Below are 27,043 nucleotides of genomic sequence, written 5' to 3' on the forward strand. Positions count from 1 at the left end.
TTTTCTGCCGCAACCTCAGCCCTGGCCACTGTACTTACCAAGATGTTTTAAAAGTTGCCGTGCACATGTACAATGTACCTTGGCACAGCTACCTGTAGTTACTATGACAACACTGATAATTACGAACAGGTTTCACCAAGAGTACGATGTACTCTTGGCTTCACATGCACTGGCCGATAAACTTGTAAGGCCAATCGGTATTACTTTTTCGATGTTCAATGGTCTCTGCTTGAATGATAGTTACTCCATAGTTCAGTGGTTAGAGCATCGCTGGCCTCAAGCGAAGGTCCGGGCCTGGTGGTGACAGTCAATATTTTCTTCAGACTTTCCCCTTTTCAGGCAGGCATAGTGGAATGGTCTAAGACCATGATTGAGAAGCAGATGGTCCCAGGTTCAAGTCCTGCTTGGAAGGGGAAGGATTTTTCCAGCCGTGCTGCGATCCACAGTTAATTGGGAACTCGTGGCCTGGCACGCGGAAAACATGGATGCAGTGAATGGGATTTTCGGTCTTTGTGGTGGGTCTGATCTACTCACCTCCCACCGTTTAGGAGCTGCATCTGCGCCTTGATCCAAGAGGGTGGTGGCGTTCCTGCGGATGCGGAAACTGGGCCTTTGGCCAAGTCTCACGCAAACCGTGAATTTTTTTTCCCTTTCCAAATTCCTCATGCATGGGGTGGTGGCGTCCCACGGAAGCGGAAAGGTGGTTCTTGACCAGAGAGTTGTACGACTCCTTGTTCTTGACCAGCCCGGTACGCGAACCCGTCGAATTTTTTTTCAAATTCCTCAACTTTATTTGGTAGTATAATTGGTACTATTTTCAAATCTCAGGCTTCTTGCTGGTCAGTCCCAGGTGTATGTGTAAGGAAGGATATTAGATTTCAATTTTCAAACTTAATGTGGGCATTTTTTGGAATAGTGTGAAAAGAATTGACCGTATGATGGTAACAATGCTGTGTAACTACAGAACTCTATAGGATAGCGCTATGATGGGCTCGGAACATATTCTTGAATCCTTACCGAGTGAATAGAGTGGTTCAAATTAGTTCACATCTTTTTTATGTGACGAAATTTGTGTGGAAAGTGATCATGGCATATGGACTGTGGACCAACATGGCCGACATCATGTGGGGAGTCTGTCCCCGGGGAAAATCGCGGAAAAAAATCGCAAAAAAATGCGGGGGGGAAAACGCGGCATAATAATTATGGCATAATTTGCGGTGAAATTGCGGTAAATATGCGGTGAATAATATTGATATGCGGCAATTTTCAGTGAGTATGTAGTGAAATCAATCAGTTACAAGTCTCTGGTGTAAGCACTCGTCATATTTGAGTACAAAGCCGCCACGATGAGACGTTGCTGACCGAACAGTGCACTGTGTGTACGTGTAGTGCAACAAAAAAGTTCAAAAAACGCGGGAAAATCGCGGAAAACGCGGTCTTTTAAAAATCGCAAAAAACGCGGCCGTGGAATCGCGATTTTCCCCGGGGACAGCATAGTGGACCAACACGGCCAAGTGATTATGTGACCCTAAATAGTGGACCAACATGGCCAAGTGATCATGTGACCCATAGTGGACCAACAATGTTACATGGCCAAGTAAGTTAGGTATCATGTGACCCATAGTGAACCAACATGGCCAAGTTATCATGTGACCCTAAATAGTGGAGTAAGTGGACCAACATGGCCAAGTGATCATGTGACCCATAGTGGACCAACATGGCCAGGTAAGTTATCATGCGACTCATTGACATTGTGCATTTGTGGACCAACATGGCCAAGTTATCATGTGACCCATAGTTGTAAGGGTGGAATGGAGTTAGAACCAACATGGCAGTGCCGGATGGTCACGTGATAGATAGATGTACGTGTAATACCGATATAATAGAATGATATCTGAAATCTCGAATGTGTCCAAAACAGAGAGGAGAGTCTCACTGTCAAATCAAGGAATTTTTGTGTGACTTAACAAATGCAAACCACCCGTTGCACAGAGTCGGAAAACGTTCACTTTCCGCGTGGGCCGCATGCATTTGTCTTAGTTGTAACGCCTAGTTCTGAGTAAATAATATATTCGGAGTCACTGGATGATGGCTAGTTCTATCATTCTAGTACTACGTTTAGAAGTTGTAGTAAGCTTTCCATTCTGCTCCCATGGCGAGGAGAATAGCATAGTGATCAACAAGGCTGCTTGACTGAAGCTGATGCCATTGAGTCTGATCAAAGTACATCCTTCCACATTAGCACCTTTAATTCCCAATACGCGCAGCCTCATTTGAAGCGCTTCTTCTGTCTCAGCGCTGCGCGGGACACAAACTCGGCCGAGTTGCTCGTACTCTGCACCATGGCATAGTTGGGCACAGCCTTGGAGGCTGCCATTCCGAGCTCACCAGCAGCAGGTGCCAGCAAGTCCATGGTCGCTTTGCTGGCCCCCCGCGACGAGAGGTATTCACTGGCACTGCCGGCGTGCTTCTGCGAGCGCGTCTCACTGCGCTGCAGGTAGAAGTGGCTGATCATGTGGTACACCATACCTTTGCCGTGCTCAAATGACACGATGACAGCATCCTCGCCGTACCGCTTGCCGAGCTCCTTCGACGCAACCAGCTTCTTCACGCCTTCCTTGTCCAGTATCTCAATGGGATAACTGCTTCTCTCCAGCCACCACATGACAGCGCTGCCCTCTTCTGTGCTCTCATCAAACAACCCAGAGAGTACGTCGTCGCTGCGATCTAGAATCTCAATGGGCACAACTTCATCGTCCGTGCTCTTGCCGTTGTAGCGAACACGGCCCGGGAAACCAACCTCTAAAACATTTTTCAGCGCCCAGTCGGTTGTTATGAGTTGCCCGCCATCATTGACGAACGCTGCAAGAATTCGGGCATTAGCCGGTGTGAAGGGAGAGGCACAATTCACGTAGACAGTTTGCTCCGGCCGTAGCTGGATCGACTTGAGGTCAGCTTGAGCGATGTGCAGAAAGGGGATCCTGATGGCGTGCAACACGCGGTCGATATGGTCGTACGTACCCTGCACTACAACAATGTCAGCGGACTTGACAGAATCCAGCAGGGCCAGGTTCTCAGGATCCTCCTGGCCTAGACGATCTCTCACTAACGCAGAAGAGAGTTCATACGCTGCTGTCATACCATCGTCACTCTCCGCCTGACCAGTAATTTGCGGAGCAGGTAAGTCGCTAAATCCCACTGAGTTGAGCTCTGCACCAGGGGAGCGTGAATTCTTGGCTGATGCTGGCAGCTGCCAAGGTGTCTGACTCTTCCAACGCTGCTTATTGAGTTTCGGCTGAAGGTAACCCGCCACTTTTGGTTTGTATGAGCCCTTCATCGATGGGTGAGAACTGAGAACTGCATATGGGTCAGGCAGATTCTGTGCTGTCTGCTGCAGACCAACGGGAGGTGCAGTGGATTGTTGCAGCTGCGGAGGTAAAGTGCTGGGCGCTTGCTGCTGTGGTGGAAAACCTCCGCGGGAATCCTGCTGTACTTCCATTGCGTTGTTCGGCTGTTGTTGACTGGGTGCTGCTGAAAGCTCCAGTTCAAGCCCGTCCGCCATTTGCTGTGGCTGATTCCGTTCCTGTTGTGGCGGTTGTTGTTGCTGTTGAAGGTGGGGAGCTTGCTGAAGTGATTCGGGAAATGTTTGTTGTTGCTGTTGAAGGAGAGGAGCTTGCTGAAGCGATTCGGGAAATGGCTGTTGTTGCTGTTGAAGGAGGGGAGCTTGCTGAAGTGATTCGGGAAATGGTTGTTGTTGCTGTTGAAGGAGGGGAGCTTGCCGTGATTCGGGAAATAGTTGTTGTTGCTGCTGCTGCTGCTGACTGAGCAACGACCCTTGTTGCTGCGAGTGAAACAGGGGCCATTCTTGAAGCAAATAAGAAGACTGCTGCTGCTGCTGCTGCTGGCGCTGGTGTTGTTGGGACGGGAACGATGCTTCTCCTGCATCCAGTTCCTGCATTAGATTCTGTTCCTGTGCAAAACTCAGCTGTTGTTGCTGCTGCTGCTGCTGCTGCTGCTGCTGCTGCATTGTCTGGGGAAGCCCACTGCCCGACGAGCCCTGGTCAACAGTGCCTCCACCCACTCCATTCCCAAATGCCTGAAGAGACGCCGGATTGTTGCTGGAAGAGTTGCGCTGAGCCATATATTTTTGATATTCCAAGAAAGTATCAAGACAGCCACCTCGCTGACACTGATCACAAACAAACCTAACGTCTCGTTACTCAGCAGGAACAGGGAACGGAGTCGCCGACCTTCGATCGACCCAGCTAGCACCGCAAAGAGGTCGCTAGGGTATGGGTACAAGAACAATATTCGAAATCAATGATCGGCTCTCTCTTTGTAAAAATCCAAAACTAAGCAACGACGTACATTGTTGTAAACCACCAGTTCTCAATTGGGAAAGGCCTTCGCGCTTATGGCATTGTATTCGTTGAAATGTTGTATTTCGACTCCGCCGTACCGCTGATGTTGCTGCATGGCATACGCTATATGCGTTGTGTGCGTTTTGCTGTATACGCTGTTATGTCCAGTTTTATATGCTTATGTTTTTGCATGTACGCTGTTTCTGCATGCTATAAATAGCTGGTGTTATTAGTGTTCATTGTTAATTATCAGATGAAGTGGAATATACTGTGTAAAGGAAAAGAGTTGTCCTCGTGCCGTGTGGTCGTACGATCCTGACAATTTAGAGAATCTTAGAGGGTTCATAACATTTGGCGACCACGCCAGGATAGGAGCGAGCATGGCAGAGCAACTACACAATTTGGAAGCCAGCTTTATCGCCAATGGAGTTCGATTAGGATTAGAAGGCGAGTTGTTGATGGAACATGTGGAGCAGAGGCTCCAACAGTACGAGGAGCGTGAGGAGCGCAGTGCCAGACGGCGAGAGGAGGCGCTCCGCACCGAGTTTGACAAAACACTAAAGGAGATTAACGAGCGCATCGCCAATGCGTATGAGGGTGATGGTAAAGCCGCGATGGGAGGTACAGAGGAAGCTCCCAGTAACAGCGGGGGGCGTCAACCGTTGATGAAAATCCCCTCATATGATGGAACGCAGCCATTGGAGCGTTATCTTGACCTGTTCGAGGACATCTGCTCCAAGAACGAGTTCGAAGAAAGCGAATGGCTGCTGCGACTGCGCATCGCGCTAGCGGGTAGCAAAGCGGAGAGGATATGTATTGGATGCAATAATTACGAGGAAGCGAAGCGAGAGTTGCTCGCCTCGCTCGGAAAGACTCCGGATAAAGCGTGGAAGACATTGCTGACAGGCAAGCAGCGGTCAGATGAGTCGTTTCACCAATACGTTGTCCGTGTTTGCCGAGAAGTAGAAGTGTGGGCCACACTCGCTATGACAGAAGATGGCGAGGTGGACACCAAGTATAGCGCCGATATAGGTAAAATGTCCCCGGTGCTGCAAGCAATGGCAAAGCAGGTAATCTTGGAGCAATGCGGACCTGAGATGAAGACGTACCTGGTCGAACGGCAGTGCTACGGGATGTCACTACGCCAGGTACAGGAGCACGGCGCGTCTTACCAGGTCGCGCACGGACGACAGGGTGATACTGCCAGGAAGCCAGCAGAACGATCCGTGCCAAGGCCCACGGCGTCGGCACAGTGCATGGCGATATCGGTCGCAGATGCAGAGAAGCAGCTAAAGTCGCTGCCACTGGAAGGGAGAAAGGGTTTTCTGCAGCGAGAGAGACTCTGCTGGAACTGCCTTAAGTATGGCCATATGGCCAGAGAATGTCGGTCAGGCTCGAGATGCACGAAATGCCAGAGGAAACACCACCTGCTAATACATGAGGTGTTGGATAGAGCAGGTTACAGCTGGGAGAAACCGACTGAGATAGTTACGGAGAAGAATGTTGGGTCGTGCTGTCTACACTCGCCAAGTGTGCGGCTGATGACCGGAGTGGCACGAGTTGAGGGAAGAACTCGAAACGCGAAGGTTCGCGTGTTCCTGGACTCGGGTGCTGAGGCGTCATTCGTGACTGCAGCGTTGGTGTCAGCAATCGATGCAGAACACGTCGGGGTTGAAAATGTAGAAGTGAAGCCGTTCGGCGCGGAACCAACCCAACAGCGCATGGATAAGTACGCCATCACGATCCAGGGTAGCTCCGCTAGCATTCGGGTACGCGCGTTCGTGAAACCAACGCTTGAGATGGACCTGAAGTGCGCAAGTCCGCAGACCATTGCCCAGTGGCACAGTTGGGGAGTAGAGCTGAGTGACAAGCCTCAACAAGGGACATCAGACGAAATACATATGCTGATTGGTGCAGACTATATCAACGCGATACTGCACAGCAAGAAGGAAGTTAATGGTGAGACGGTGTGGAACACAGAGATAGGTAATGTATTATCTGGTCCAGCGTCTGCACCAAGTCGAAACAGTCAGCCGGTGACCGTGTCATGTGTCACAGCCCACATTGAACAACTATGGCAGTTGGATGAACCTCCAGAACAACATCAGCACCTGCCATCTTTCCCGCTATGTCGCCAGGGCAGCGGGTACCAAGTGGGTCTCTTGTGGCGAAATGAGCGTCGCCCAACGGATAACTTTGCTCAAGCTAGAGTCATCGCAACGCGGCTTCTTGAAAAGCTGAAGAGGAATGGGAAGCGTGCGCTCTATGATGATGTGCTGATCAGGGAGTACCGCGAGCTTGGAGCAATTGAGTTGGAGCCATGTGAGAGCGATGCCGGGTACTATGTACCGCATCATGGTGTATTCCGCGAGCACGCTGCAACCACGAAGTTAAGAGTGGTGTTCAATGCCTCGGCGACGGCTCCAGATGGCAAGTCGTTGAACGACATGGTTGACCCTGGACCGTCGCTATTGCCGAGTCTTGCAGGTATGCTATTACGGTTCCGTGAATATAAGAGCGCGCTGCAAGCGGACATCCGCAAGGCTTTCTTCATGGTCGCGGTTAATCCCGAAGACCGTCCGTACCTGCGTTTCTTGTGGCCCGGTCGAAGCGACAGCGATGAACTGTTAACCTGGAGGCTAACGAAACTGCCATTTGGCGTAAACTGCTCGCCGTACATGCTTACTGCGGTGATTCAGCATCACTTGAAGGAGCTACGGGCGTTGTCTGCACCCAAAGAGCGAGATCGTATTGATCTCTTGCTCACGAGTTTCTACGTTGACGATTTGGTCTCTAGTGTGTCAAATGCCTCGGAAGCCAAGGAGATGCAAGAGTTCAGCGTGCGTGTGCTTACGGATGCTGGCATGGAGTTACGCAAGTGGCGAGGCAACGAAATCCCGTGCGATCCAGAGGCCGGAGATAAAGTCCTCGGTCTGAAATGGAAAACCAGTGATGACTTGCTCAGCATAGCAGCGCTAGGCGAGTCCGATAGGCCGTCTGTTTGGACCCGGCGAGCCCTCCTCAAGTGTGTTGCATCAGTGTTTGATCCGCTAGGTCTAGCAGCACCGGCAGTTGTGCCGGGAAAGATACTGCTACAGCAAGCCTGGAAAGTCGGAGGCGACTGGGATGATATGTTGCCTGATGGCATCGCAGCCGCATGTGCGCAATGGTGGGGAGAGTTGGCCGAAGTGGTGAGCATTGACATACCACGTTGGATTTGCTGCAATCTTGACACGCCGATTGCGCTTCATGCCTTCGCCGATGCCAGTGAGAAAGCGTTTGGATGTTGTTTGTATGCAGTCGTCAATGGACAGTCGCACTTGGTATTTGCCAAGGCCAAAGTGTCACCTGTGTCTCCGCCCACGTTAGCCCGCCTTGAGTTACAAGCAGTATGTTTAGCGGCTCGCTACGCTGAGTTTGTGGTGAAGGAGCTGCGTGTTACCGTCACGCAAGTCTATGGCTGGACTGACAGTCTCACTACCGTTCATTGGATCAGTAATCCATCGTACAAATGGAAAACATTTGTGGCTAACCGCGTCAGTCAAGTCCAAGAGATATCGAAGAAGGTCGGCATTGTGTGGAACCATTGCCCGGGCCTTCACAACCCAGCAGATTTACCGTCGCGTGGGAGTAGTGCACAGCAGATCCGTAGTCCGTTCTGGAGGGGCGGACCAACCTGGATCACGGAGCCCAATGACTGGCCCACCGCATCCTCGACCGCAGCTACAGATGAGTCCAGTGTAGAAGTACGAGTGTCAGCCACCACCTGTAGTCGAGAATCTGATAAGGAATGGTGGCTCCGATTCAGTAAATGGTCGAGGGCACAGGGCATGGTGACTCGGATGTTGCAGTGGAAGCACACTGAGCCTCGTGCTGAACTCTATTTTGCAGCAGACAACGTATTGTACCGCATCGTTCAAGCCGCATGTTTCGCTGAGGATCTTGAGCTGATTACGCAAGGTCAACCAGTGAAGCCCGGGTCGAAGGTGTATCAGCTTGCACCGTTTCTGGATGAGCATGGAGTGCTCAGAGCCGGGGGACGACTTCAGCACAGCGAATTGGCGTATGGAGCCAAGCACCCAGTCCTGTTAGGCAAACATCATCTGACCGATTTGCTGTTGGAGAAAATGCATGTTGAAAGGATGCACCAAGGTGTAGAAGGAGTCTTGTCGTTTATCCGTCAGAAATTCTGGATTATCGGTGGTCGACGAGCGCTACGCAACATTACTCAGCGATGTGTTACATGCCGCCGCTACAAGGCTAAGGCTGCCTCAGAAGTCTGCCCGCCGCTGCCAGAAGACCGAGTTGTTCACGAGAGGCCGTTCGCAACTACCGGCATCGACTATGCTGGTCCGTTGTACGTGCGCCGTGGTGAGTCATCTCCGAAGGTATGGATAGCATTGTTTGTGTGTGCCACCACCAGAGCAGTTCACTTGGAGGTGGTCGATAGTTTAAGTACCGAGTCATTCTTGATGGCATTTCGGAAGTTTGTCGCGAGACGTAGTTTGCCGTCTCGGATCAGGTCTGACAACGCTACAACGTTCAAGGCGGCATCTGACAAACTGAGTGTGCCATGGATGTTCAATCCTCCAGCTGCACCATGGCATGGAGGCTTCTATGAGCGAATGGTTGGTACAGTGAAGAGTGCCTTGAAAAAGGTAATGGGAACAGCTTTTCTGAAGGTTCAGGAGCTTGAGACCATCTTGTATGAGGTTGAAGCAGTGGTGAATAGTCGTCCGTTAACTTATGTGTCTGATAGCCTGGATGAGCCACCAGTAACCCCTGCAATGATGATGGGTAACATTTGGATGTCGTCAGCGAAGCCAGCAGGTACCCCGGACGCTACGCATATGTCAGCGAGATTGCGTTACCTCAGTCAGACACTGAAGCATGTCAAGAATCGTTGGGAGGTGGAGTACCTAAGTCAGCTGAACAAGCACCAACAGACCATGTCGCGCCCTTTAGCTGTGGGTGATGTTGTCTTTGTTCTCGATGATACCAAGCGCAAACAGTTCTGGCGTTTGGGACGGATCATCGAGTTATTCCCTGGTCGAGATGGCAAGCGTCGTGTTGCCAAGGTTAAGTTGAGTACCAGTACCCTGTTGAGGCCGATCCAAAGGTTAGTGCCATTAGAAGTATCGTCACAGGACGTGGCTCCTGGGCTTGCCGATACCGCTCAAACTGCTATCGTCCCTCAGCAGCCAGCGTATGAACCGCCAGCACCGTTACCACCACCACGGCAGCAGGAGATGACGCGTTCTGGGCGCGTAGTCAGAGCCCCGGATCGTTTTTGACTTGTGTGCATTGTTGTACGGCGGTGAGAAGCCCTTTGGTGGGGAGAATGTTGTAAACCACCAGTTCTCAATTGGGAAAGGCCTTCGCGCTTATGGCATTGTATTCGTTGAAATGTTGTATTTCGACTCCGCCGTACCGCTGATGTTGCTGCATGGCATACGCTATATGCGTTGTGTGCGTTTTGCTGTATACGCTGTTATGTCCAGTTTTATATGCTTATGTTTTTGCATGTACGCTGTTTCTGCATGCTATAAATAGCTGGTGTTATTAGTGTTCATTGTTAATTATCAGATGAAGTGGAATATACTGTGTAAAGGAAAAGAGTTGTCCTCGTGCCGTGTGGTCGTACGATCCTGACAATTTAGAGAATCTTAGAGGGTTCATAACATACATAGTCATTCTTATTCACGACTCATTGGCTAGTACAGTCGTTACGTACAGAACGAGAGAATCGCCGATCCGACCTGTTCATTCTATGACTATGCACGTGACGGACGAACTCGCACGTCATAAACGTCGAGGAATCATCGACGACGATGACGACAATTATGTGAATGTGTCATTTCGCAGGCTTTGCGAATGATTTCACGGCGGATTTTCAAATGGGCACCGAGTGATGCAGCGTGAGTCGGCAGATTTTCAAATGGGCACTAAGTGTGATGTGTGAGTAGCTAGTGCAAGTGCGGCGCTGTGCCGCGAGTAGTCCGCAACTTCGCCAACGCATCTCAACTGATGGTGTAATTGCATAACCTCTATGATAGGTAAAGAGTGGATAAACACGTTTATCTACTCTTGCTATCACTAGTACATTACTTATGTACAAAATAATGAATTGAACAGGTTAACTAGGTTACATATTGCCCGCATAAACAAATCATACGGGGATCATGCATCTGTCAAAGATCGTTAACCAGAGTTGGATGTTGGTGGCGAGGTTGAGGCATTCCTGAATCGGCACATTCAGAGGCTTGAGGTCTTCTTTGGTGCTGTACATAGGCACCGGCGGATTCTGCTCGAAAAGCAGTGAAATTGGCAGAACCATACAAACCTTATGGCGGGCAATTCCTCGAATTCTGCTCCATTTCTTTATCCACATACCAAACATGCATGAAACTTACCAGAAAAAGTACCGAGTTCTGCCAATTTTTCTGCCGGCATAATCCGCCGGTGCCTAGCTGAACATGATTGTAAATCCCAAATGTTATAAATACAGTCAGACCTCGCTTATCCGGTCCTCTTTTATCCGGATCCCTCGCCATCCGGAAGAAAATCGCTGGTTACCGATTTACAACATATGCCATGCATACATGCAGTATGTTTGTTCGATTATCCGGTTCCCTCGCCTATCCGGATATTTTTGTGGAAAACGGATGTGTGCGGTTATGCGAGGTCTGACTGTAATGCCGTTGACTCGGACAACGGCTGGCGATCGGATGCACTAGCCTTTGGCCATGGCATGGGGACTCTTGACGACCTGATGGTTGCCACCAGAAAGCGTTTGAATAAGATCGATGAATGTGGATGAGTGCAGAACGGTGACTTTCATTCCATCCTCTTTTTTAATTCAGGATGTGCTGGACGCTTCCTGCCGCTTCAGAACGAAATGCGCTTGGGGCAAACCACCACAACTCAGAATTTCCTGATGGCGGTCGAACACCGAGACGTCGAACAATAACAAATCAATAATTCTTGAGGCTGTGGTGGAATCTGTCTAAGGCGACCACTCAAGGGACCTTCCGAATGTGGTCCCCTTGAGCAGGTGGTCTCCCTATGGCTGGAAATAACACCATTGGGTTCCAGTTGTAGTGGTCCTCTGGGACAGGTGGTTGCCTTGACAGGTTTTGCTGTACATCTTGTAAATTTGTAAAAAAATATATAAAAAAGTACTGAAATGTTGAAACATACTAGAAAGGAACCAAATCCTGCCTGCCTTTCTGTCAGCACTATCCGCCAAGAGCTAGACGCTAGGGTGGTGATGTGCGGCGAGTGAAGTAGATCGGGCAAACGTGCATTGCGGAATAGTGCAATCATTGGACTGATATGTCCGCGGTCCGACATGATCGATAAATTATTAGATGATCAATTCAGACCCACGGGAGGGGATCAGTCGGATGACAGTGCATACTTCACACGGAGATGCAGTTGGTACATGGCCAATGCTCAAACTCTGTCTGCAGACGTGGAACAGACGGTCTTTGCAACGAGAGTTGTCCGGTCCCTAGCGGACTTTATGACCTGCTTTGAGATGGCTGTAAACTTGTTTTGCTCCACACTAGCAAAGGTGCACAGCACCTCTTGATTCCCAGTCCGCATTCAATCACGTCTTCACGGAGGTTTCTCGCATCGATTGTGGCTTGCCGAAGACTGCTCGCGGGTGAAGAGCGTCCCCACTTGCTTGCCACTGACTATGTCCAGCAGTAACCGGGTGTGCTGCTGTCCTGGCGTGCAAGACTTGCCATCTGCAATGACAACACTGACGCCGTGTCTGGCTGCAAACATGGCCGACTCCACCTAAACAGCACACAACCAGCAAACCCACAGCAGGAACTAGTATCGACTGCCATCTCCAATGCCCAAATGAAAGCATGTGAACAAGAGCTCCCCCAAAGGTCATTTTAAAACACACACTCTACATCCATTCAAATACTGTAGTCCTGTGAGCTTTGAAAACTTGATTTTGACCGAATCTAGGCTCCAAACCCACTTGTAATTGGATTTGGGACCTGCTTCTCCGGTCAATTTTGCGATGATATACCTGATTACCTGTCCTATTTTTTAAACCTGGCTGAATTTCTAACTTCTTGTCATGTACTTTGAAGTAACCTTCCAACCTGAAATCATGTGAGGGCAAGGGAGAACTGCAAGGAGAACACTAGGCCCCCGGACGCCCGGCACGATTGTTTTCACTATTCCTCTGTGACCGAAAAGAAATAAGTGTGCCCGGCTTAGATTAATGCACGCGTTGCAGAGACTCAAGAATCATAAGTTCCATAACGGTTGGCTATATGCAGTGAATAGAGAAAACATGTTACCGTATTATCTCTAATAAGTTATAAGCACGGTCCTTTATTTTTTCAATGTACCTCCGCCCCGTGCTATTAATGGAGACGTTCCTTTATTGGAGACTGTTCCATTATTATTTCAACCTCATTTCAGAGGCATGTTGCCATGCCAAATTCATGTATGACACACACATTTCAGGTTTTTTTTCACCGGTACAGATAATGAATTTACACAGTGTGCTTATAATGGAGACTGAGCACTTTATTTTTTGAATGCCGCCCCAAGGTGTTCTATTATTGGAGACGTGCTATTATTGGAGACTGTGCTCATATTAGAGATAATACGGTATGTCCAGATACCAAACATGAATATTGAAGTTTTCCTGTAGTCTGCTGGCCTAGAGCCACTCTTTGGACCCACCACCATACCCGTTAGACTTGGTTCTACCAAGATCAACATAGAATCACTCGTTGGACCATCCGGTGATCGTCAGGCCACGTAGCCCGTATGGACCTAAATATTTCGACCTAGGTTCAGCATACACACAACGACCATGATGATAAGCACCAGCCATCATACATATGCACCCCCTAAAAGAGGGGGAGGGGGGGGACCAGCTATGCCCTGATCGTACCTTGGACTTCATTCCACCCAGACCCACATGATAAGCACCAGCCATCATACATACGCACCCCCTAAAAGAGGGGGGGGGTCCAGCTATGCCCTGATCGTACCTTGGACTTCATTCCGCCAAGACCCACGCTGGACGAGGTGCCGTAGCTCACGCCAATGTCGGCAGCCGTACTGCCCGATGCCACACGACACGTCGGCACGAGCACCGAGTCATCACCGCCAGGCGGTCCGGTGAAAACACCCGGCGTGTCGGATAAGTAGATCAGCATTCCGGCGTGGAGACGACGCGCCAGGATGGCAGCCATGCGGTCGTTGTCGGCAATGCTGTCGACCTGTGAACACATGCACATACACGCCGCCTTAGGATCAGTTTACACCGTCATTGAAACTCATGTCATGGATGCACTCAATTCAGTGCAAATATAAGACCAGTGTATGTACAAGCATGGGTGTCTAAGAATAAGATCCTCAGGCTGCGTACAGTGCTCTATGTCCGGTAGACAGAGCTAGTACAATAGTCAGTACTTACACAGCAAAGACATAACCAAGTCATTTTCTGCCGTTACTCAAAGTTTCGTGTTGAAAACGCTCATCGTCAGACAGCACGGTGTACACTAGCATACCTTGGACTTCATTCCGTCACATATTTTACCCAATCAACTCGAGTCGAAACTTGTCGCAGGACGAGTTTCAGACTGGTCAAGCAGATCGAGTTCAATCTCACCCTATCCCAGAATGGACATGCACATGAACGTACATATCTGTAAAGGACGCAACAGAGTTAACTCCAATACAAAACTGTATCGGATACATTTCTCCATCTCATGCTGACGATGATGAAGTGCATACAGAACAGGGACACTCGCTTTCTTGTTCTCAACATGCACAGACGGTGTGGCAAAACAGTAAACTCACTTACTATATCAAGGTCCACTCCAGCAAGAGGCCTGTGACTGCCTGGCATGCTGAAGCAGCCATTCACAATAGGAATAGCGTTCAACATCACCAATTCCGTCAGTGTTTGCACAAGTCCAGCGCTGCGATCCCCGGTCAGGTCGCTCTCTTGCAGTGGAAGCTGCAGGTGTGCCAGCCAGGGTAATGTCAAGGGCAAACACAAATGTGCACGCACATGCACGTACACACACACACACACACACACACACACACACACACACGCACACGTTTTGGCGCTCTTTTGCACGGGGAAAGAGGAGGATTGTACATTGCATGGCCCGTGCATGCTAGTATGCATTTCGGAGACTACTTGAGTGGCACCCACTTTTAAGTCTTAGGCTCATTGAATTTTCTGGCCACTTTCATTCAATACAGTCATTGTGCCTCAAATCTAGTGAATATCTAGCCTTTCAAAGCTTAATAAAAATTCTGTAAAATTGGACAAATTGAACTACATGTAGGGAGAGGAGAAATTATTCTCTCCTGTCAGATCTTCAGGGCATAAAGAAGTCTTCGAGCAGTGGAGCACTCTCCTTCTGTGTATCTCGGTGATAGTAAAACGTCAGTACAGTAGAAACACACACCGAAGACAGTGGAGCCGAACAACACCCAGCCTGATTCACTATGGATGGCACAGCCTAAAGTCAAGAACGTCGGTTTTGGTGTTTGGCAGTTTTGGCGATACATGTATGTAGTAGTGTGTGTGTATACGATCGAGCATGAATTCTTTCTCAGAACATGCTATTAGAATGCAGCCAAGTTGCTCATAAATGTAGATAAGAACATCCCAGCCTGACGTCTTCAAAACGTTCTGGGGGGGGGGGGGGGGGGGGAGGGGACTCTATTGTATAACGTACCTCCAATGGCCGCACAGATCTGTACTTCATAGTCGAGGTACATGTACTCTATATCATAAATCAAACGACTCGAAACGTATACGGAGGGTCCTCAGAAAGTACTTTTTTTAAATCCGCAACCAAACAGTGAAGTATGTTACATCCACTGAGGGTACGTTTTAAGTATATACTGAAAATCTACTGTAGCTACAAGTAGATGCAGTTACCTCGGCTACCTCCAGGCCATGTTTGGAGAACAGTGATTGGCAGAGAGATGTAATGTGGCATTGACCAACTGCACAGCATGTTGTTGAATTCCGCCGTGTGTCCTACATGTGATGCCAATGCACAGAGCAGACTTGAGTCCAATCAATCGCTTACTACGGAATATGCACATGCACGCGTGCGTGCGCACGCACACACACACACGCACACGCACACCAAGTGCATGTGCACCCTCCCCTCGCCACCCCCCCCCCCCCAGGCACACACATGCACATGTGCGCACACACACACACACACAAACACACGTGCGCACACACACACACAACTGTGGATACGTGCAAATCACACAAGTACTAGACTATCATCTCCTGGCTGTGATTTCCCTAGCCTTAAAGCCCTCAGTAGTTCTCAACCGTGGATCTGCGAATCAGAACAATAGCCACCATCCATCATCCATGCTAATCCTACACAATGTCAGAAAAGAAAATTTAGAGGTTTTGCCCAGCTCAATCTGTTTTGCTTTTCATGAGCAGCACGGAAATCGCTTGCAGGCTGAACAGTGGTCTAGGTTACAGTCTGTTGGAACCCGTGCCTGTTTAGGATCAAGATTTCTGTGCAGAGAAGTGACTATGGAGTGGCATATCCCCCTCCCCCCCCCCCCCCTCGAACTAAGTTTTATTTTATTGTTTAGATAGCGAACTTCGCTTCTCAACTCCAAACTCCAAAAACGGTCTCTTCACTGCGATCTAAATTCAAATTTACATTACAGTGATAACACCAAATTTTCGGGCCTGGCCCATCATCGGGAATTGCGGACAATTAGAAAAGTTTGTAGATAGTGTATTTACATATCGGGAGATACATACCAGAGCAGGGTTGTCGCTGCTGCTGCCACTGCCTCTTGCAGAGTGCTGTTGCTTGCTGAGAACATGCCTGCCTACTGCTACTGCACCGCTGATGACCATGACGACACGCTTGCCAGAATGCTGCAGTTCAGCAACCTGCAATCAAATCCGACGACGGTCGTCAGTCACTTTTTTTAGGGGTTGTGGACCAGTATGCACCATCAGGACGGTGTCGACATGTCCCTGTACTGATTTCTGATCCTCTTTACACTGGGACAAGGGGAGGGGGGGGGGGGCACCGTTCATGCTAGTGGGTCCTCCATCTTGTAACCCACTGCCGCTGTCATGCATTGTACAAGCAGGGAGTCGCAAAATGTTTTACGACTCCGTGCTTGTATATACCCAGGGCCTGCTCTAGACATTCAACACAGCCCGGTCAGAGTGTACCTGGCGCATGCAGGCCAGCCGGGTCAAGCCGGGTCAGATCATCCGGCAGAAAAACAAACAAAAAGCCTGCTCAAAACTTGCAACTGTGTCAAAAGCTATAGCCAAAGTTACGCTTTTGACTGCCTGCCCCATCGACTTTCAATGTCCTGACTTCCTGCTCGCCGCTGGCCAGATCGCACTCGAACCAGTTGGCCCCAGTTGACCCTAGCTAGGCCCCGGTGTAATATGCCCGAAACTTTGCCGAAAATGCTTTTGGGAAATTCTCGTAAACCTTGCCGAAAATGCTCCCAAACCTTGCCGAAAATGCTCGGAAAATGCTCACTTTTTTGTCATCCTCAGCACACGCCGTCAAAACCAGGGAGTCAGAAAATACTCAATAAGAGACTTGCTCGAGTCTGCCATGGTAAACAATTCATAAACTACTCAACAAGAAGCTAACCCACGGAATGCGGAAGTAACGTTCTTGTTTGGGAAGTTTTTCTTCTCTCAATTTTGATACACAACGGCCAAGTGCTCCGTTTCCCCCAAAATGCTGCATCACGAGCCCAAAGTGCTGGGTTCGCGGATTGTACCGAAAATGCTCAAAAAAATGCCGGCATATTGCACGGGGGCCTAACCGGCCTAGCTGAGTTTCTGTCGCTTGTGTACGGTTGCGCTAGATTTGCATGCAACAGATGGGGTCCGCGAGTTGTAAAATACCGGTATTTTAGGAATCCATTGTGAGTAAGTAAGTAATAGTTTGAGACATTTTTCAGCCGGGTCAGACTGGACCCGGTGTTATCTGTTCAGCCAGGTCGTGCAGTTCCCCAGCCGGGCGCGTGACCCGGCTGACCCGGCTCTCCAGCAGGCCCTGATACCGTGTTCATGAGTTACAGAACTGCCAGTATAAATATTAGAGCTCAAACGGTTAGTCCGATTAACCGGTTGCAGACCGGTTACGAAGAATTAAGATAACGGTTACGCAGTAATTTTTCAGTCGATTTTCCAAGTATCAGGTCGTTGCAAAGTATGCACTTTCGCAGGCTGCCGCACGCGTACGCAATTACTGAGCTGTCAACTCGGTCATATCTGGTCTCTTGGTGTGAGAGTACCGTAAAGTACCGCCAGAGCGCCCCACCATCTCATCCTTTCGTGGTCGTATTGTGGAGGTGGTCTGCTGTCTATAGGTCATACGACATGAACCGTGTACACATATTGCACGTTTTGCAGTCAATCCGTACCTTCGAGCGGACACAAGCTCCACACAAAAACCTGCCAAGTGTGACCTTAGGACACTAAGATTCTTACATCGTACAAACTTCGTTGCACTCTGCCATACGATTTCCCTTCCTCTGGCTGTAAAATCAAGGTGGGGCGCTCTCGCGAGACGGGGCGCTCTGGCGGTACTTAACGGTATGTATGAATGAGCATGCACGAGAATGTACATATGTGCGCTGTACTGAATAGGGTACGTTTTTTGAATGAGTATAGTCAAATATACGGTTAACAAAGAGTCCGCAGGATTGCCGTGGCTTATAGGTTATAACCGTTAAACCGACCGTTAGCTTAGCAGTTAACCGTTAGTGGTAAAACCGTGACCGTTTGAGCCCTAATAAATATTACCATGAATGCTGTGCTAGTACCAGTGAACTGGTCAGATCATTATCTTGGTTGGTCGCCCAGCACAGTGAAGTCACGTGATGCGTAGCCTGACAGTTCAGAGGAAACAGGTGCTCTAAAACCGTGATCATTCACTTCAGCGTTGTTGAAGTCACAGACTAGCGACTCACACTCACAGGCCACGGGGAATAGTCCAAACGCAATAGTCCTCACCTGGCCTACTATGTCCTCGAGTCGACTGCGATCAGGTGCCTGCTGATGGTCGTCCAGCACAACGGCACTCCCTAACTTCACGACCAGAACTGCACCGCTACTAGCGCTCCTTGTCGACTCGGGGAAGCCAGCCGGCGTGGGCTGCACTGGCGATGATGAACTGCAGCAGTCCACCAGCTGAGTGTGGGATAGAGCGGAGGAACTCTGGGCCATTGTTCTCTATCCTCAACTCACTGACTGCTGGCGTTAGATACTGTCTTGATGGATTCGACAGCACTGGGCAAATGGATGCCAGTCGAGGGAGCCAAGCTCCTAGAAAAAAGTCTATTATTGTAGTAGTCGCTTCTCTAGAGGCAAAGCTTCACGGCAGTCGGCCATGGGAAGCACAAACAGTTCCCATCGGCCATCGCGAGTCAAATCGAGACTTCAATTTCAAAGAAAGACTAAGTGAATCAAAAACAAAACAAAATTAATAATGAAACGGTGCACGTGCGCCCGAGCTGTAGAGAAGGCTAGGCACGTGCAAGCAAGAGTCCATAATCCCCGGCGCGGCATACATCTGATACATGTACTACTATTACGTATTAGTAGTATTACTATCCTAGGCCTAGGCCTACAAGGCCCTGGGGGATTCATTTTTTACGAGAAACCACGAACCTCGAGAACAGAATACTGCATGATAGAGAGGTGGTTGCAGACGCAATAACACTGTGGTGGTGAAACTGGAGCATCTCCGCAGACCTGAGCTGAGGTCTCGGCTTCAGCGACATTAAATTTAGCGACACTAAAATTTATTATTTGTATAGAGGGTGAAAAATGGAAAGATTTACTTGTAATAAAGAATTTTTTAAAGATGATACATGTGATAGAGCCTAAAAGGGGGAGCCAGGACGGTGCAAGCCGAGGGGGTACCCCGGGGTGTTCCGGGAGGGTTCAGAATCAGAGGGATTATGGACTCTATTGGTGCAAGCCATGCAGTTTTGGTTTTGATGACTACTAGTATGTATACTACCAAGATACCGGCTACAGTGCTGGCAACTGAAATCCGACTCACTTGGATTTCAGTTGCCAGCACTGTACATGACTTTTGTACTACTACTGTCATGCATGCACGTGATTGTATGAATACTGCATGACTGATGTAGTACCAACAATTTCTGAGTCAACTAAGCCGATATTTCTCACTAACATACTCCCACATACGCACGCACCCTCCCCTCCCTCCCTCCCTCCCTCCCTCCCTCCCTCCCTCCCTCCCTCCCTCCCTCTCTCTCTCTCTCTCTCTCTCTCTCTCTCTCTCTCTCTCTCTCTCTCTCTCTCTCTCTCTCTTTCCCCTTGCACTTCTAACCAGTCTCCTACTCCCGATCCCCACACCTACACTTTAGCTTTTTAGTGACATTGAGTATCGGCCTCTATCCCATCCTTGGTCTGCTGTACTTCACGGTGAATTGACTATGCACTTGAACACGGTTTAGTTGCATGCAGAGAGGTTTCGCTCTACGGAATTATGAATGAAATTAACGTCGAAACTGCACGGAATTTTCATACGTAAAAATCAGAGCTGTTGGCCCCGGGTTTCGCTCTACATGATTTATCCACGACTGCGAAACATGCATTGTTGCTTTGGAGACGCGTTGGCTGCATGCGCTAGGCCTTGGCGGATAATGCCGGCAGAAAAATTGCCAGAATTCGGTACTTTTTCTGGTAAGTTTCATGCATGTTTGGTATGTGGATAAAGAAATTGAGCAGAATTCGAGGAATTGCCCGCCCGCCATAAGGTTTGTATGGTTCTGCCAATTTCACTGCTTTTCGAGCAAAATCTGCCACCTTTTCGAGCAGAATTCGCCATGGGCTAGCATGCGCCCACCACATGCACCACGAGCAGAAACCGCGTTTTCCATTATATTTTGCACGTGGTGTACAGTGTGTGTACCTTGTGTTCCGCGCGGCTTGAACGTTGCCATGGACAAATCCGGAAAATATTTCAAAAAGTCCTACGGAGGACCCAACGTAGGAAACAGCTTTCCTACGGAAATCCGTAGAGAGATTTACGTATGGAAGTTGCCCTTGCTCCCCGGCGCGTATGACATACGGATTTTCATACGTAATTACGTAGAGCGAAACCTCCCTATTGTTTTCCTTGAGGACAATGGCAGAAAAAAGTAGAACAAACTGGTGAATGATAGAGGGGAGAATGCCAGCAGAAAATCGTGTATGGGCACACCGTTGAATTAACACAAGCTTGCCTAATACAGCTGTACAATTGATTTTCAGAATAACTCCATCACCTATGACCAGCATTTGGTGTGCAATTCCATTTGGAGACAGACAGACAGACAGACAGATAGAGACAGAGATGCAGCACTATTACCTACTGAATAAAGAAAATCTTTGCTCTGAGTTCAAATTGCAACATAAGAAAAGAAAAAAAGATCTTGCCAGAAAATTGCGATGGCAAGATTTCTTTTTTATACTATTAAATCAGAAAAAGATACTCCTCCACCAAAATTGTGTTTTGTTTGCCTGTAAAAGAGGTTTTATCATTAAAAAAAACCGAAAACAAAAAAAAACAAGGAGATAATCGCTCAGCATTATAATTTACAAATGCGCACACTGAGTAATTGTTTTTCATAAAGCACGTAAGAAGAGTCCGCAATAATTCCAAGCCATTCCTACGCTGGGAACAACAGTATATTGAAGTCACGCAAAAAAAACCTCACTGCCTGCAGATCTGGAAAGCGAGCCAGTCAATGATACTGGCAGGAGGTCGACGGCACGGCCATGTGACCTCCTCTACAGCACGTTATAAGAATAGGCACTAAAAACAGGAGATAGTATCATTCTCACAGTCAGTGTAGCATTTAGTAATTCTGTCCCCCATTCATGGTTCAATGGCCTGGCTCTGCTAGCAGCGGTGACACCGTGCTAACTCAGACAACTTGACGGCCAGGGTTGAGTGAGATGGATGGACTCAGCGGTGTCAACAGGCTCCATTCCTGCAGCGACATTAGTTACTTCGAAGTAGTAACCAGGCATCGCAAGTCACTTGTAAATGCATCCAGTGAGTTCGATGATGCAATAGAATGGCAAGGGCTACAGGCACAGCACTGCCCTACTATGCACACCCGCATGCACACACACACACACACACACACACACACACACACACACACACACACACACACACACAAACACACACACACACAAACACACACACACTAACATTCCATGAGTCGCCGCAAAGTTGATCAACCGGCAGCATCAGGGCCAGCCGACCTGGCTTCACCAAAACTTCGAGCTTCCTGACGCTGCGGGCAGTGGCCGATTACAAACGGCGGAGAAATCCACTTCCTTGAAAAACTGCAAGCGATGGCTGGCGTAGTGAACAGGGAGGCCAATAAGGGACGGACAGAGAGCCACAGACACAAGAAGAATGAGAAGCATCAATACGTAGCCTGCAATGATCGATACCCAGTGTGACCATGTGACGAACATGCCCAGAGAGTTGAGTGATCAAGGTAGAGGATCTTGGTTGAGCTAGCTACAAATACCGTGAAGGCTGCATGCAGACTATCCATATTCATGCATTCCCTTGCACAAAACCCGGACAGTGCAGACCACAGAAGTTCAGATCGAGCCGAATAGAGCAGATGCAGAGGCGAGCGACTTGTGCTCATGCATGTGTGCACCGCAGTTCTGGGCCAGGACAGCTATATTGTGGTAACCTTTTTTTTCCCCGACTATACGTCGAATCTGATTATAAGTACTTCAGTAGCGCCCCCATTTTCAGGTCTCTGTCGTATGTTTTTATTGTGTCAAGGCCCAGGCGCAGCTCAGTAGATCTGACCCGTCACAAAGTGTTCACAGACCGAAAATCCCATTCGCTGCATCCATGTTACCCTTGTGCCAGTTTTTTAAGGCGTGACTTAGGCCATCATTTTTTATAGCTATGTTTCGCGTCGTCCGCACGCATACGTTTTGAAGTTTTCGGAAAAAAATAAAAAAATCTTACATGCACGGTGAGTGTACGATCGTGCGAGTCATCAGTGTGGACTGGTTGCATACGGTGAAGCTGAGATTCAGAAATGGCCTCTAGGCCACCGTTGGTAAATCGTTTGTTCGGCATCTGGGAGCAATATTCTATGAGCTAACACCAGACAGCATTGATCGCCTCAAGCTGAGAGGATGCGTCGTTCCGGAGGTCTTTGCACCGCTGCTGAAGTCTGAGTACAATAATCCAGCGAAGCATAGGCACCAACGGTTGCCTCCTCTGTCCAAAGTGAATATTTACTCATGCTGATAACCCAGATGTTGTCCTTCGATGTACGATTTTTCTTTCGAATGTACACCATGCACGAGCTATTGTGCTATGTACCGTGCATACACCTCTGATGAGCCTTTTTTTATTATTTGGCAACTTTTTATTTTTTTCCACCTCTCGCATATGATTCTGGAAGTTGAACTGACGCGAAACATAGATATAAAAAAATGATGGCCTTATAAGTTATACTGAGGCATTTTCGCAGAACTTGAACTCCACCCCCACCCACTTCTACAGCACCAGAATGCTACATTCTGTAAAAAAAGAAAAAAAAAGAAAAAAGGAAGTACATAAAGTTACGAGTTATGACTAACTGTCTACCAAAGCAATCAGATCATACACAGTCAGATCATGTGTACAAAGTTACAGTCTGCCCTTGGGCCTAGTGCACACACTAATACAAATACACTCTTACCTCGGTTATCCGGACCCCGAAGTTACGGGCACTTTTGTCAACCTTTGGGCGAATTTCAGGGGAAATACTACTACTCTTTTGTCACTTTTTGTGGAAATAGTGACTTCACATGCCATATCTATGGCCTTTCCCCATCAAAATGTATGTGATTTCGGAGCTACGGACATTTAGAAGTTACGGGTAGTACCCGGTCGCGGACAGCCCGGATAAACAAGGTATAAGTACAAACAGCAGTGACACGTTAACTCACAAATCCGGCTGTTCAAACTGGCCGGCAGCAGCCGGATAGAGGCTGGAGTAGACGCGGTCATCGCCCGTTCCGTGAATGGCGTACGCGTTGAAGTGCGTCACACTGGGCGGGAAGTACTCGAGCGGAATGAGCGCCTCGCCAGTCCACCGGCCACCGGACTTATCAACGTTGGCGGTGAACTCCAGAGGCAGCATGTGCTGGTGGTAGGAGCAACAGTCCACAGGCAATGAGCATTGTACAGTCATCTCAGTATGGCTGGCATGCACGAATGATGTAATCATGACGTAATCATGACACATACCGTAAAGTCGCGGATAAAAGCCGGGCTAATAAGCACATAAGCCGCTTTCTGCATCAGGCTTTAATGCAAACCAGGCTTGTATGCAAACCATGCTTATATGCACCACACTTGCATAGAAGCCAGGCTTCTACGCGCGTAGATCTACCACTGACTACCGGTATGGTGGCAGTTTTACTATGCACTGTACATAGCGCATGCAGTCTTGACCTACCCGATCCGCGCTTGCATAGAAGCCAGGCTTCTACGCGCGACAGGCTTACATGCATTTGACCCGTTTGATTTTCAGGCTTCTATCCGCGATGTGCTTGTATGCAAACCCGGCTTTTATCCGCGACTTTACAGTACATCATAACGACTGTATTGCATTGAGTCGATTTGCGTGGCAAACAGGTGCTGGTGACGTCACACCATACAAACACCTCCTTCCGTCGACACAAACTTCCGATGACAAGGGAAGCACTCCCTGGGTAATTCCGAGTTTTGCAATGACAAACATGTTACACAATCACTCTCAGGCTAAACACCGTACAGTGAAGGCTCATCCCAGGAATATCAAGTCTCATTCGACAAGGCGAACTGTTGGACTGTGATTAGTGTCCGGATTCCAGATAACACAACACACAAAGAACGCTGCCAGTACAACTGCGCTCGGTGAAATCCGACCCAGAGTGCATATTTAGGGCACTCAACTTGCACGGCCCTCTACGCCCTGGAAGTGGCACGGATGCGGCTGGACATGCACATGTACAAATTACAAATACAATGATGTAATTATAACTGGTCCAGGGCGCCAGCCTTGCACTTTGGGTCGGATTTCAGCGAGCGTAAGTGTAGTTCTCACCTTCTTTATGCAGCGAACACCTTCCAGGGTCAGAATCAAGTGCTGTCCAAGCCTAGCACACCAACAAACAGCAGGGACACGTGAACACATCACCACTGTGAGAGGAAATACATTATAAAAGACAGCGCAAATACACTGTACAACCAGATCCAAGCTTTTGGGCACTGAGCAATACTCAAGCGACAGCTCATTTCAATGCACACACACACACACACACACACACACACACACACACACACACACACACACACACACACCATTGGACCATTGGACGCCCATCGCCGCGATGCTACAACAGAAGCCATAGCAGCTTGTGCTGGGATTGCACCATTCAACTGCTTGCAAGGCTGAAGAATTGACCGCCACTATTCAGCCTGGTCTACACCACACAGCTATGAAGTGGCTTTTTCTGGCCAGTGAATCCCTACTTTTTGGTCTTTTTATTATTATTTTTTTCCGCACACACATCACACCACATACTCCGACATGCACTGGCTGTTGGTAACCTGGTAACCACCCAGGAGAATGAAAGAAAAGTCAGGAAGAGTCTGAGAAAGAGAAGAAAGATGTGTGCGACCATAATCGTCGGGACTCGAACCCGCAACCTATCGATTGGAAATCGCTGCACATACCACTGCACCATATGGGACACACACACACACACACACACACACACACACACACACACACACACACACACACACACACACACACACACACACACACACACTAGGGAGGTTTTGCATTCCGAATTTCGGAATTATTTTCGACTGTGCTTTTCCGAAAAAAGCGCGTTCCGAAAAACGGTATTTTCAGTGTTTTGCATTCCGAAAATCTGATTCGACTTCGTTTCCAAGGGTTGCCATGCAAAACAAAATGGAGAGCGTCGAAGGGGTTGAGCAGGATCAGGGAGTCGTAAAATACCTGGTATTTTACGACTCCCTGAGCAGGATCAAATCCATGTGCGCAGGCCAAACTGTTTTTGGGTGTGGTTCGAAGACGAGGACGTACTGATGGTGGACCAAGTGATCCAACAGCTGAAGACGAGGTTGGCGAACTACTGTCTTGTACTGTCAGTAGGCTCCATGGCAAAGGAAGATAGACGGTGTGATGGAGTGTGAGAAGATTAGTCAACATGGCGAGATCAGCGAGAGCAGCAAAACCAGCAAAAATCAAAACTGACTACATACGTGGAAATTTTTTCAAATAATCGAGAGCAGCAGAAAGCAAAATACAAACATGAAAAACACTTTTTGTATTCAAATATGTACTCCCAAACATGAAAGAGCCGAAAATCCATTTTCGGAAAACCATGCACTTTCGCCACCACACTTCCGAAAGTTCGACTACTTTTTCGACTGCTGCCGCCACATTCCGAAAATAATTCCGAAATTCGGAATGCAAAACCTCTCTACTACTACTACTACTACTACTACTACTACTACTATGTACAACTGCCACAAAATGGCCACGTCGCTCCCAGAAGCGGGAGACAACAGCGAGAAAGGAAAAGAAACAAGGAGAGTAATTGAGGTGAGAGGGGACCGTTCTACACATAGCTAGTGTTTCTGTCTTCGGTGGCGGGTGAGGTCCTGCGGGCGGGAGAATCGTTCGTTACATAGGCTGCATTGAATGGGCAGATTAGTCCTCTGGTCCTTTCGCAGTCGTTTGCCTCGAGTACAATTATGGCGGTTAAAACCAGCCTGACTCTTCATGCAGCGATCACAGGTCGAGCAATGGTGCTGGCAGCAGTCCAAATTCAGGCTGCATCTCGTTGAAACAGCTGGTATTTCGTCCGATGTCTGACGCTCCACACAACGATGAACTGCAAAACCGCCAGCGCTTTGAAACCAGCGGTCACAAACTCCACAGTGACGGGCCCCAGGCTGCTGGGCAACAGGTAAGGACCGTACAGCTGAGCACTTGTGACGGTGAATCCCACGAGCAGTGAATGATCGGTTGCAAACCTTGCAGGTGACTTTGTTGTTGTTGCACTCCACGAGATCATCCGGAGTCTTTGCAATTGCCTCGCGCCATGCTGGGCGATCCTGAGCCAAAGTGAGCCAATTCACTATGCCACCGAAACGAAGATCACGTGCGACGAGGTCTTTCCATCGCAGTCGTGGCCCACAGGCTGGGCGTGGATCTGAGAAGAAGCTAAACAGTATCAGCTTCGGAAGCCGGTTATCTGGCATTCTGGCGACATGCCCAAGCCACTGCAGACGGCGGACACACACACACACACACACACGTGCACGCACAAACACACACACACACACACCTTGAACCTTGAATGTGCCCATTGCTGATGGCAATGATAGCGAAGGGACTATCTGCTAGCTTTGCAGTACGGAGCGTGGCGCTTGAGGTCCCCGGGACGACGGCAGACCTTTCCACATGCGCAGCAGAAGCCAGAGTCAGGATCAGGAGGAGCACGGGCGGGAGGACGACGATGAGCAATCTGCCTCCAGGCAGAGCGATCCTGGGCAGCATCAAACCAGCAG

General features: G+C 48.9%; 3 protein-coding genes across 6 annotated transcripts in view; all 3 read right to left on the reverse strand.

Moving 5' to 3' along the window:
• Window positions 1-876: 876 nt before the first annotated feature.
• On the reverse strand, window positions 877-4,340 carry LOC135816165 (mediator of RNA polymerase II transcription subunit 15-like). Its single transcript, XM_065329562.1, has one exon. It carries the CDS (start codon window positions 4,139-4,141, stop codon window positions 2,270-2,272), a length of 1,872 nt encoding a protein of 623 aa, XP_065185634.1. The 5' UTR covers window positions 4,142-4,340; the 3' UTR covers window positions 877-2,269.
• Window positions 4,341-11,320: 6,980 nt separating this feature from the next.
• On the reverse strand, window positions 11,321-18,860 carry LOC135816175 (delta-1-pyrroline-5-carboxylate synthase-like). Of its 2 annotated transcripts, XM_065329574.1 has the most exons (6): window positions 18,412-18,860; window positions 16,174-16,308; window positions 15,310-15,411; window positions 14,212-14,367; window positions 13,394-13,624; window positions 11,321-12,167 (listed from the first exon to the last, which is right to left on the reverse strand). In XM_065329574.1, exons 1-6 carry the CDS (start codon window positions 18,622-18,624, stop codon window positions 11,982-11,984), a joined length of 1,023 nt encoding a protein of 340 aa, XP_065185646.1. In that variant the 5' UTR covers window positions 18,625-18,860; the 3' UTR covers window positions 11,321-11,981. The 2 variants fall into 2 exon arrangements, with proteins under 2 accessions (XP_065185646.1, XP_065185654.1); XM_065329582.1 differs by lacking the exon at window positions 15,310-15,411.
• Window positions 18,861-20,569: 1,709 nt separating this feature from the next.
• LOC135816202 (UPF0462 protein C4orf33 homolog) overlaps window positions 20,570-27,043 on the reverse strand; it is a 12,326-nt gene continuing 5,852 nt past the window's right edge. For 2 of the 3 annotated variants that reach the window (XM_065329615.1, XM_065329604.1), the window contains 3 exons: window positions 24,540-24,591; window positions 23,398-23,594; window positions 20,570-21,784 (listed from right to left, as the gene is read on the reverse strand). In XM_065329615.1, the coding sequence (XP_065185687.1) occupies window positions 21,694-21,784; window positions 23,398-23,594; window positions 24,540-24,591 (340 nt within the window). In that variant the 3' untranslated portion in view covers window positions 20,570-21,693. The remainder of the gene's footprint in view (window positions 21,785-23,397; window positions 23,595-24,539; window positions 24,592-27,043) is intronic. The other variant, XR_010553359.1, reaches the window with a different exon arrangement.

This window comes from Sycon ciliatum, chromosome 1, assembly GCF_964019385.1.
Source record: "Sycon ciliatum chromosome 1, ocSycCili1.1, whole genome shotgun sequence".
Lineage (NCBI taxonomy): Eukaryota > Metazoa > Porifera > Calcarea > Leucosolenida > Sycettidae > Sycon > Sycon ciliatum.

Excerpts from the sequence above, each read along its gene's own strand:
- LOC135816165 (XM_065329562.1), bottom strand. The coding sequence starts at position 4,141 with ATGGCTCAGCGCAACTCTTCCAGCAACAATCCGGCGTCTCTTCAGGCA.
- LOC135816175 (XM_065329574.1), bottom strand. The coding sequence starts at position 18,624 with ATGGCCCAGAGTTCCTCCGCTCTATCCCACACTCAGCTGGTGGACTGC. Across the intron at positions 14,368-15,309 it reads ATGGCCTGGAGGTAGCCGAG|CTTCCACTGCAAGAGAGCGA; the intron begins GTAACTGCATCT and ends GCACACCTGCAG. Across the intron at positions 13,625-14,211 it reads CTGGAGTGGACCTTGATATA|GTCGACAGCATTGCCGACAA; the intron begins GTAAGTGAGTTT and ends ATGTGTTCACAG.